The 12,236-nt window shown below is 39.4% G+C and overlaps 1 protein-coding gene across 5 annotated transcripts; it reads left to right on the top strand.

The window, feature by feature from the left end:
• The first annotated feature begins 147 nt into the window (after positions 1-147).
• Positions 148-11,917, top strand: LOC139414296 (SH2 domain-containing protein 5-like). 5 transcript variants are annotated; one of them, XM_071162207.1, is made up of 11 exons: positions 188-245; positions 1,378-1,490; positions 5,545-5,659; positions 6,944-7,024; positions 7,182-7,256; positions 7,341-7,487; positions 7,612-7,812; positions 7,956-8,151; positions 8,289-8,394; positions 10,780-10,939; positions 11,043-11,917. In XM_071162207.1, exons 3-11 carry the CDS (start codon positions 5,606-5,608, stop codon positions 11,247-11,249), a joined length of 1,227 nt encoding a protein of 408 aa, XP_071018308.1. In that variant the 5' UTR covers positions 188-245; positions 1,378-1,490; positions 5,545-5,605; the 3' UTR covers positions 11,250-11,917. The 5 variants fall into 5 exon arrangements, with proteins under 5 accessions (XP_071018309.1, XP_071018308.1, XP_071018313.1 ...); XM_071162208.1 differs by lacking the exon at positions 1,378-1,490 and having other exon boundaries at positions 148-245; positions 11,043-11,746; XM_071162212.1 differs by lacking the exon at positions 1,378-1,490 and having other exon boundaries at positions 199-245; positions 5,519-5,659; positions 11,043-11,746.
• The last annotated feature ends 319 nt before the right edge of the window (positions 11,918-12,236 follow it).

Genomic DNA, 12,236 nt, shown 5'->3' with positions numbered 1-12,236 from the left:
ATGGGATGATTTATATCGGCGCATTGTGCGTTTAAACTTTTTTTTTTCATCTCAAATATGTCTCGAAAGGTAAAACGTTTCTAGTCCCGCCCAAACTCACCGGTGAATAGCCAACTCTGAATTGAGTCGGGGCGGGCGTCAATTTGACGATGAGGTAACTTTGACTGGGAGAGGAATTCAGAGTTTGGAACGGGGTCCGGAGTACAAGAGTGCGGAAGTGAAAAGAGCGTTGTTGTGGCCCTAAAGTAAGATATTTGATTAGCATTGATTTATTGACATGTTTACTTTGCCAAAGCTGTACATGCGTTTAACTGAATCCTTGCATAAATGTTTGCGCTCATAGAACAGACTAACAGGTTTGGGAGTAACGGATTACATATAAGAGATTACAAAAACGATCATTGTAATATATTACCAGCAAAAATATTTTAACTAGATACTTTTAAAAAACTAGATAATTACTTCAAGGATTACTTTTAAATTCAGAAAGAATGTTTGCAAAAACAATCTTTGTGACACTTCTCTGTTTTGTAAATTACACTCAAATTAGCATTGAAAAAAAGGCACACAATTAAGTAAGTTCCACCTGAGCGAGTCTGACCACAAGTCAGAGACCACTATGATAACACACGAAATATGTTTGATCGATCGCGGGAAAAGCGCAGGAATAGGCTTTTGTAGGCTACAGTCCAAGGTATGTCTTCCAATGGTGCGACTGATGTCAGTATCCAAAGATTACCCAATTTGAATCAACGCTTGGAGGTAAGGATGACAGCAGTGTAGTCTACGGCGATACGGATATCACTTCTTATTGATATCTACACAGCGCATTGATGTGAATCACACTGCTGCTCTCTCATTTAGCTATTTGTGCCTTACGGAATGTGGTTGTTGTGGATGGCTGTTCACAAATCCAAACGTGTATTTGAACCCGATAATGGTTGAATTCAAGAAGTTTAAACTGCCCGTCAATCATTGTTTTTGAAACCAGTGGACTGCCAGTGAAAAATGCGCTCTTGCAACAGCTGCATAGTGCGGATCCCAGCCTATGGAATAAAAATAGTTTTTTCCCCCCATAGGCCTAATGGACACATGTTCAAACTCGCACACTTTTGACATACTTAAAGGGGCAATATGTTGTTGCTACATCCAATTTTTGACTTATAAATGATGAGCTCATGAGTTTAATTCAACTTTCACACTCCATGAGAACCCAAAATATAACCTTGTTTTTATCCAATGTTTGTAAACATTGTAAATGTAAACAAACACTGTATAGCCTCATAATATGGTTAAAACAATCATTTTGATATCATGGATGGTCAGTCCTTGCATCCATAGCTCTGTCTATTAATCTGAGTGGTTACATTTCTCCAGGCCCATCCCTCAGCCTACCAAAACAGAGGCGGCGAAACGATTTTGTTCTTGTTTCATCGGTGGATTTGCCCTTTAAACTGCTATCAAGATATCAAAGTGTCACCAACAAAAAGGTAAACAATAGGCCTATAGCAAATTCAGCATATGGCATTAATTTTTCACATGTAAATAGCACTTTTCAGTAGTGCTCAAAGCATGCCATTCCATGAGCGCAGCATTTCTTTTTCAACTCGAATCAATGAGCCCAATCAGTCCTCCATGACAACAAAATAAACAACAGAGTAGGGCTGGCTAATAAATCCTTAGTTTTGGGATTATGCTCAAGCAAAATAATTTGGCTAATCTATACTTCCATATTTCCAAATCCTATTCTTGAAGACCAAGGGGTATAACATTTATTGGAATGACTGGAATTCTGATAGACTTTGGTTTTTAATGTAAATATATAATTTAATTGTATTATTTATTATATGTAGTGGGGAAGAGATTGGTTAGAAGAAGCCTACATAACCAACCCATAAAATAACATTTAACATCCATATGGCCAGCTATGTAAACTTTAACATTGATTTATCATGCAATAGATGTAGTTCAATTGGTAACATACATTTTTGTCTTCTTCTAATGCATTTTAAGGGGAAAGTAATCTAAAAGTAACTGAATGTAATCAGATTACGTTACTGAGTTTGGTTAATCCAAAAGTTACTTTACTGATTACAATTATGGAAAGCCAACTAGTAACTGTAACTGATTACATTTAGAAAGTAACCTACCCATCCCTGCAGACTAATGGGTGATACCTGCATGCTCTGAATGATGTAGGTTATGGAATACATTTTTACATCTGGTTAAATCCACACCAGTAATAGTGATTTGTATGCTACTCAAAATGTGTGGCGTGTAATGAATTAGAAGATTCAAACACAACAATGCAACAACCTATCAGATTGCAGGTGCATATAGCCTTTTCATAATATGGCCAAGAGGAGAAGGGGCAAATACAGTGCCTTGCGAAAGTATTCGGCCCCCTTGAACTTTGCAACCTTTTGCCACATTTCAGGCTTCAAACATAAAGATATAAAACTGTATTTTTTTGTGAAGAATCAACAACAAGTGGGACACAATCATGAAGTGGAACGACATTTATTGGATATTTCAAACTTTTTTAACAAATCAAAAACTGAAAAATTGGGCGTGCAAAATTATTCAGCCCCCTTAAGTTAATACTTTGTAGCGCCACCTTTTGCTGCGATTACAGCTGTAAGTCGCTTGGGGTATGTCTCTATCAGTTTTGCACATCGAGAGACTGACATTTTTTCCCATTCCTCCTTGCAAAACAGCTCGAGCTCAGTGAGGTTGGATGGAGAGCATTTGTGAACAGCAGTTTTCAGTTCTTTCCACAGATTCTCGATTGGATTCAGGTCTGGACTTTGACTTGGCCATTCTAACACCTGGATATGTTTATTTTTGAACCATTCCATTGTAGATTTTGCTTTATGTTTTGGATCATTGTCTTGTTGGAAGACAAATCTCCGTCCCAGTCTCAGGTCTTTTGCAGACTCCATCAGGTTTTCTTCCAGAATGGTCCTGTATTTGTCTCCATCCATCTTCCCATCAATTTTAACCATCTTCCCTGTCCCTGCTGAAGAAAAGCAGGCCCAAACCATGATGCTGCCACCACCATGTTTGACAGTGGGGATGGTGTGTTCAGCTGTGTTGCTTTTACGCCAAACATAACGTTTTGCATTGTTGCCAAAAAGTTCAATTTTGGTTTCATCTGACCAGAGCACCTTCTTCCACATGTTTGGTGTGTCTCCCAGGTGGCTTGTGGCAAACTTTAAACGACACTTTTTATGGATATCTTTAAGAAATGGCTTTCTTCTTGCCACTCTTCCATAAAGGCCAGATTTGTGCAATATACGACTGATTTTTGTCCTATGGACAGAGTCTCCCACCTCAGCTGTAGATCTCTGCAGTTCATCCAGAGTGATCATGGGCCTCTTGGCTGCATCTCTGATCAGTCTTCTCCTTGTATGAGCTGAAAGTTTAGAGGGACGGCCAGGTCTTGGTAGATTTGCAGTGGTCTGATACTCCTTCCATTTCAATATTATCGCTTGCACAGTGCTCCTTGGGATGTTTAAAGCTTGGGAAATCTTTTTGTATCCAAATCCGGCTTTAAACTTCTTCACAACAGTATCTCGGACCTGCCTGGTGTGTTCCTTGTTCTTCATGATGCTCTCTGCGCTTTTAACGGACCTCTGAGACTATCACAGTGCAGGTGCATTCATACGGAGACTTGATTACACACAGGTGGATTGTATTTATCATCATTAGTCATTTAGGTCAACATTGGATCATTCAGAGATCCTCACTGAACTTCTGGAGAGAGTTTGCTGCACTGAAAGTAAAGGGGCTGAATCATTTTGCACTCCCAATTTTTCAGTTTTTGATTTGTTAAAAAAGTTTGAAATATCCAATAAATGTCGTTCCACTTCATGATTGTGTCCCACTTGTTGTTGATTCTTCACAAAAAAATACAGTTTTATATCTTTATGTTTGAAGCCTGAAATGTGGCAAAAGGTCGCAAAGTTCAAGGGGGCCGAATACTTTCGCAAGGCACTGTAATAACCTGACAGACTCGAGTTTTGGAAATTGCTGAAGCCTTCCTATCTACCACCACACCAGTGGTGGAAAAAGTACCCAATTGTCATACTTGAGTAAAAGTAAAGATACCTTTTATAGAAAATGACTCAAGTAAAAGTGAAAGTCACCCAGTAAAATACTACTTGAGTAAAAGTCTAAAAGAGTTTAGTTTCAAATGTACTTAAGTATCAAAGTAAATGTAATTGCTCAAATATACTTAAGTATCAAAAGTATAAATCATTTCAAAATCCTTGTATTAAGCCAATCAGATTGCACAATTTCCTTTTTGAAGTTTTTTTCAATGGATAGCCAAGGGCACACTTCAACACTCAGACATAATTTGTGTTTAGTGACCTCTGCCAGGTCAGAGGCAGTATGGACGACCAGCGATATTCTCTTGATAAGTGCATGAATTGGACAATTTTCCATTAGGATCCAGCTGCGACATCATCTCTCAGAGCAGTCATCCCTCAGGGTCTCTATGCTGCCATCTACTGATATGTAATCTCTCAGTGCAGTGCATCGCTCAGGAAAAGTGGAGGTGTCGAAAGGGACCATATAAGGAGAAGTGGGGATTTTGAAAGGAACCATATAAGGAGAAGTGGGAATTTTGAAAGGAACCATATAAGGAGAAGTGGGGATTTTGAAAGGAACCATATAAGGAGAAGTGGGGATTTTGAAAGGAACCAAATAAGAAGAAGTGGCGATTCAAAAGAGTATTTTAACACTAGAAGTGCTGGAATTCCATAACTGCTAGAACTGAAATGACTTGATATTTCAATTATTATTATTATTATTTAAAATATTCAATAATAAATCATGCATTGTTCAAGTTCAGGTATCTAACGTTAGCAAGTATTTACATTTACGAAAAACGTAACGTTACATACATGGTTACCAGTAGGTAACGTTCAAAGACACAGCTCACAATGGGTGAATAGACATTTTTGGGGGATAACTAAAATTCCTTACTGTCATCTCTGCAGAACATGACTGACATCTTGAGTGGCACCTTTCAAAACCCACACTTCTCCTTATATGGTTCCTTTCAAAATGTCCACTCCTTTCGAAACCCCCACTTTTCCTGAGAGATGACATTGTAGACCCTGAGGGATGACTGCTCTGAGAGATGATGTTGCAGCAGGACCCCTCCAACTTTCCAGTCCTGCTAAGCATTCAAAATGTAAGAAATACTTTTGGGTGTGAGGGAAAATGTATGGAGTAAAAAGTACTGTATATTATTTTCTTTAGGATTGTAGTAAAGTAAAAGTACTTAATTAGTACTTTAAAGTATTTTTACTTAAGTACTTTACACCATTTCACCAAACATACCTGTTTCTAGCTTAAAATTAAAAGGTTTGAATTGTTCACAGCTCATTTTAGCACTTCTACCTGCCTACAAAAGCATTTTTTTCACATGGGGAAAATAACACTACCGGCTAGTGCATATGACACATCATTCACATGTCTAATGTTGATCATACTGAGTGCTGTAAAGCTCTCTGCTATATTCTGATTCTGCAGAACTCAGGGGAACTCCTCCAGAAACAGCAGCATAAAGAAGTAGGCTAACTCAGGAGTGAAAATGATGGGTGAGATACCGGTCAGGGAGGATGGCACAGTTACAAGGTCAGCTGAGGTAAGCCATATCCACTGACAGAGCAAAACACATCTTCCTCCTCCCCATATAAGAGTTGGTTACTACACTGACCAAAAATATTAACAACATGTAAAGTGCTGGTCCTGTGTTTCATGAGCTGAAAGAAAAGACCCCAGAAATGTTCCATATGCACAAAAAGCTTATTTCTCTCAAATGCTGTGCACACATTTATTTAAATCTCTATTAGTGTGCATTTCTCCTTTGCCAAGATAATTCATTCACCTGACAGGAAGCTGATTACACAGCATGATCATTACTCAGATGCACCACTCTAATATGTGGGGCACCTGTGTAATGTGCACTCTAAAATAATGTACTTTTTAGGCCACTTTGTACCATAAGCCGCCTCCAACGCTGTTTCAGAGAATTTGGCAGTACGTCCATCCAGCCTCACAACCGCAGCCCACGTGTATGGTGTCGTGTGGGCGAGCGTATTGCTGGCTTCAACGTTGTGAACAGAGTGCCCCATGGTGGTGGTGGGATTATGGTATGGGCAGGCATAAGTTACGGACAACGAACACAATTGCATTTTATCGATGGCAATTTGAATGCACAGAGATACCACGACGAGATGCTGAGGCCCATTGTCGTGCCATTCATCCGCCACCATCACTTCATGTTTCAGCATGGTAATGCACAGCCACAGCACAGCCACATGTCGCAAGGATATGTACACAATTCCTGGAAGCTGAAAATGTCCCAGTTCTTCCATGCCCTGCATACTCACCAGACATGTCTCCAATTGAGCATGTTTGGGATGCTCTGGATCGATGTGTATGACATCGTGTTCCAGTCCCTGAAAATATCCAACAACTTCTCACAGCCATTGAAGAGGAGTGGGACAACATTTCACAGGCCACAATCAACAGTCTGATAAACTCTATGCGAAGGAGATGTCACACCATATGCTGACTGGCTGACTGACTGATATGCCCCTACCTTTAAAAAAAAGAAGTTATCCGTAACCAACGCATCTGTGTTCCAAGTCATGTGAAATCCATAGATTAGGTCCTAACTAATTCATTTAAATGGTCTAATTTCCGTATATGAACAGTAACTCAGTAAAATCTTTGAAATTGTTGCGTGTTGCGTTTATTTTTTTGTTCAGTATATTCGTTTTTTTTTTTTTAAATGTGTCCTAAGAGGATGAAATCTGAGTGGACTCTACTTCCCTTTTAAGACCTTGTTAATTAGTTACATTACGTGTTTATCTATAATCAGCAATTGATAGTATGTGTAACATAGTCTTTCTTGTTTATATAGTATGTTGGGTCTTTTCATGTGGACGACTGCTGTTTGGACGATCAGATGCAGCAGTTGCACACACAGCTAAAGTCTCTCAAAGTAGGTGCTGGTAGTGACAGGCTAGAAAGCAGCAGCAGTACATTAAAACACATTTAGACTGTTCACAACTTATTATGGTGGAGAATTTGTAGACAGCCCGAATGCAAAGGCAAACACGAAAAGCTTTGCCTGAGGTGTTGAAATGTCTTTTTCACAGACATGCAAGAAAAGGAGGCCTGTGTCCCTTAAATTTTCCATCAAAGGGGTGAAGATGTATGATGAAGATGAGACGGTAAGAGTTGAAATTCCCAGTCTTAAAAGTCATCAACATAATTTCTTTCCTTTTGTGAATTACTTTCCTCTTCCTTGTCTGTAGACCCTCCTCATGGCCCATGCTCTACGAAGGGTCTCCCTTTCCACTGCCCACCCCTCGGACGCCCAGTTTGCCTTTGTTTCCCACAACCCCGGCAGCCCTGATGCCCAGCTATACTGCCACCTTTTCAAGGCTAGGCATGCCAGAGCAGTAAGAACCTGTATTGGATCTTTATCTCCCAAGATGATTGTCAACAAAATCCCTCTGTGTGTCTGTTAAGCTGCAGTTTCTTGTATCTGATTTGTCTCTCTGTTGGTATGTTGTTTTCTCCCAGGCCCAGTTCCTGAACCTGTTGCTGTGCCGCTGTTTCCAGCTGTCCTACCTGGCAAAGCACCCAGAGGAGGCGCAGGATGAGTCTGTCGGCCCACTGCCCAGCCGTGCCCCCTCCCTCCTCAACCAGGGCTTCCCTCTCTGTGTCAGTGCCCTTGTGTCATTCCGAAGGGCCCCCACTCAGGGCTTACTCCCAGGGGAAAAGGTCAGGACAAACTTGTGATTATGTTTTAACTGAATTGTGAAAGTATTATTTCACTGTGCTATTTTTATTTGCTTTGCTGAGCCCGTACATTTTGCTGGCTTAGCAGTTGGCCAGTTAATACTTCCTATGGGTCTTTATTGTAGGTCTTCCCATTGAAGAACAACAGAACAACAACTGAGGAACAACCGAGCAGCCAAGAGGAGGTCTTCAACTCCTCTCCTTCCCTGGTGCGCAAGAGAGCCATCCGCAACAAAGTATTGCGCTCAGGAGCCTATCGCTCCTTCACTTACAGCCCTCACAAACAACATCACCTCCAGGATCAGCTAAACTCTCCAGAAGGTGGGCTAAATGTGCAGAGAGCACTTTCAAGAGTGAAACAATTCATTAGGTAATGTTGAAATAATTCCCTAGAGGGACCACTTGGAATGGGATCATCACAAAATGCTAAGGAATCTCTCTTCTTATGTGTGAAACAGGGAAGGGGCAGGACAAAATGCCAGTGAGGAGAGCCCGGGCCCCGAGCCTTGCTGAAACAGAAGAAGCTCTGGCTCAAGCAGTGTGGTGTTGGGCTGGCATTGCCACGTGAGTCCTCTCTCTTGCATTTACCTCACTCACACTGATGCTAGTTCCTAGTGTATTTTATGGAGTGTTCACTTGACAGTGGTGTAAAGTACTTAAGTAAAAATACTTTAAAGTACTACTAAAGTATTTTTGGAGGGGTATCTGTACTTTACTTTACTATTTATATTATTGCCAATTTTTACTTCACTACATTCCTAAAGAAATTAATGTACAGTTTACTCCATACATTTTCCCTGACACCCAAAAGTACGCGTTACATTTTGACAGGAAAATGGTCCAATTCACGCACTTATCAGGAGAACATCCCTGGTCATCCATAATGCTTTTGATCTGGTGGACTCACTAAACACAAATGCTTTGTTTGTAAATTATGTCTGAGTGTTGGAATGTGCTCCTGGCTAAATGTAAATTAAAATATATATAATTATTATTGCTTAAAATAAGGAATTTGAAATTATTTATACTTTTATATTTGAGCAATTCCATTTACTTATGATACTTAAATATGTTTACAACCAAATACTTTTAGACTTTTACTTACAGTGGCAAGAAAAAGTATGTAAACCCTTTGGAATTACCTGGATTTCTGTATGAATTGGTCATCAAATCTGATCTGATCTTCAGTCACAATAGACAAGTCACAACAATAGACAAGTCACAACAATAGACAAGTCACAACAATAGACAAGTCACAACAATAGACAAGACACAACAATAGACAAACAGTCTACTTAATCTAATAACACACAAACAATTATACGTTTTCATGTCTTTATTGAACACACCGCGTAAACATTCACAGTGCAGGGTGGGAAAAGTATGTGAATCCTTGGATATAATAACTGGTTGACCCTCCTTTGGCAGCAATAACTTCAACCAAAGATTTTCTGTAGTTGTGGATCAGACCTGCACAATGGTCATGAGGAATTTTGGACCATTCCTCTTTACAAAACTGTTTCAGTTCAGCAATATTCTTGGGATGTCTGGTGTGAACCATTCTCTTGAGGTCATGCCACAGCATCCCAATCTGGTTGAGGTCAGGACTCACCTTCTGGGCTACTCCAGAAGGTGTATTTTCTTCAGTTGAAGCCATTCTGTTGTTGATTTACCTCTGTGTTTTGGGTCGTTGTCCTGTCCTGCATCACCCAACTTCTGTTGAGCTTCAATTGGCAGACGGATAGTCTAACATTCTCCTGCAAAATGTATTGATAAACTTGAGAATTCATTTTTCCATCAATGATAGCAAGCTGTCCAGGCCCTGAGGCAGCAAATCAGCCACAAACAATGATGCTCCCTCCACCATACTTTACAGTTGGGGCCTTTTTTTCTCCACACATAGTGATGTGTGTTCCTTCCAAACAACTTAACTGTAGTTTCATCTGTCCACAGAATATTTTGCCAGTAGTGCTGTGGAACATCCAGGTGCTCTTATGCGAACTTCAGGCGTGCAGCAATGTTTTTTTTTGTACAGCAGTGGATTCTTCCATGGTGTCATCCCATGAACACCATTCTTGTTTAGTGTTTTACATATCGTAGACTCGTCAACAGAGATGTTAGCATGTTCCATAGATTTATGTAAGTCTTTAGCTGACACTAAGATTTTTTTAACCTCATTGAGAATGATGCGCTGTGATCTTGCAGTCATCTTTGCAGGATGGCCACTCATAGGGAGAGTAGCAACAGTGATGAACTTTCTCCATTTATAGACATTTTGTCTTACAATGGACTGATGAACATCAAGGCTTTTAGAGATACTTTTGTAACCCTTTCCAGTTTTATGCAAGTCAACAATTCTTAATCTTAGGTCTTCTGGGATCTCTTTTGTTCGAGGCATGATTCACATCAGGCAATGCTTCTTGTGAATAGCAAACTTACATTTTGTGAGTGTTTTTTATAAGGCAAGGCAGCTCTAACCAACATCTCCAATCTCGTCTCGTTGTTTGGACTCCAGGTTAGACTCCTGACTCCAATTCACTTTTGGAGGTAATTTGCCTAGGGGTTCAAATACTTTTCCCAACCAACACTGTGAATGTTTATATGATGTATTCAATATAGACAAGAAAAATACAATAATTTGTGTGCTATTAGTTTAAGCACACTGTGTTTGTCTATTGTTGTTGAAGATGAAGATCAGATGAAATGCTATGACCAAATGCTATGACCAATTTATGCAAAAATCCAGGTAATTCCAAAGGGTTCACATACTTTTTCTTGCCACTGTAAGTAGTATTTTACTGGGTGACTCACTTTTTATTGAGTCATTGTCTATTAAGGTATCTTTACTTTTACTCAATTATGACAATTGAGTACTTTTTCCACCACTGTCACTTGATGAGAACTCATCTGAACTGTCAGTGGTCTCTAAATCCTTATCATGTGTTGCAGTGACAGCAGCTCCTCCCTGCTTGCAGAGGATGTCCTGGGGTCGTACCTGCTGTGCCCCCATCCTAAGAGAACTGGCTGTGGCTCTCTCATAATTCGTTTCTCTTCTGGACTGGTCACCCACCTAATAAACAACACCTCCAACGGGAAATACCTGCTTGAGGTGAGCAGTCTTGACAGTTATTCATATTTGACTTGCTTTTAAGTTTAATGTATTTTCCACTAGCAATGTAGTAATTTGTATTTTTTTTATGTTGTTATACTAGAACTGCCACATAGAATTTAGCACCATTGCTGCCTTGATAGAGCACTGCACCGATATCAAGGGGGAGCTGGACTGTCCGCTGAGTTGTGCCCGTGTGAACCACTGCTATGAGTGGGAGGAGAACGTTGCTAAGGCACTGCCTTTAGCCTTACACCAAGGCCTCAAAAGAAAGAATGCAAAATATACCCAGAGGAAACAATGGGTTTAAAAGTAATTTCTGATCATTGGATTGATCAATGTATCTCATTTTCTAAAAGACACTGACCATATGTTACACTGACACCTTAAATATATAATTCATTAACTTGCATGCTTCACTTTTGTTATTGTTTTCAGATTTCTGATAGAAACACAACTCTAACTATCAAATTTACTTCCAGCAGGTGAATTGTGATGAGTAGAGTAACATTTTGACACTTAGCCTCTGGGATGTAGGGTTGTTTTAATGTCAAAAATCTGTGTGTTTGAGTATATTCTTCTATGTTTTAGCTGCACCTACCTTACTTCACCTACGTTTAAATTAAATTATTTTAATACATTTTAATTACATTATTTTAAAACGTAGGAATATTATGTGTGTGTTTGTATAGACTATATAGGGACATTTTTTATAGATTAACCAGACTAAGGTTTTTTTGTACATTAACTCTGACTCATGTTAAGCTGTCTTTTTGAATTTGTGTTTGTCACTGCTGTCTTTTAAAGTGTTCTGTGAGAACTAGCAGTATTTCTTCATTTTGATTACAGATAAATGTACTTGCTGAATGAAAGGGTATTGTTGTGTTTTATATTTGTAAGCATAATGCATTGCCATATTGTATACTGTATACCAGGTATTCCCAAACTGGGGTACGCCAAATAAAAATGTGATTCACATATTTTTAAAATATATATATATAAATCTTCAAATTTTCAAACAGTCCATTTATATTTTCCAACAGGGCTATACATTTGGGAGAACTCTTTTTCTCGCCTGAGTAGCCTCGTTTCACTGCCAAAAATAAAATGAAACCATCTAGTGTTCAGTGAAATAACAACACAATGTCAAATACAGGTAGTCCAGTCAAATAATTAACATCCAATCACATCCAATCACATTAACATCCAAGCCCCATCCAAGCCACATCCAATCACATTAACATCCAAGCCCCATGCTATTGTGGAGGACTTAATTCTTACTGTTGCTGCGGATATG

The sequence above is a fragment of the Oncorhynchus clarkii genome, chromosome 7, assembly GCF_045791955.1.
Source record: "Oncorhynchus clarkii lewisi isolate Uvic-CL-2024 chromosome 7, UVic_Ocla_1.0, whole genome shotgun sequence".
Taxonomy (NCBI): domain Eukaryota; kingdom Metazoa; phylum Chordata; class Actinopteri; order Salmoniformes; family Salmonidae; genus Oncorhynchus; species Oncorhynchus clarkii.
This window is presented reverse-complemented; position numbering and strand designations above follow the sequence as displayed.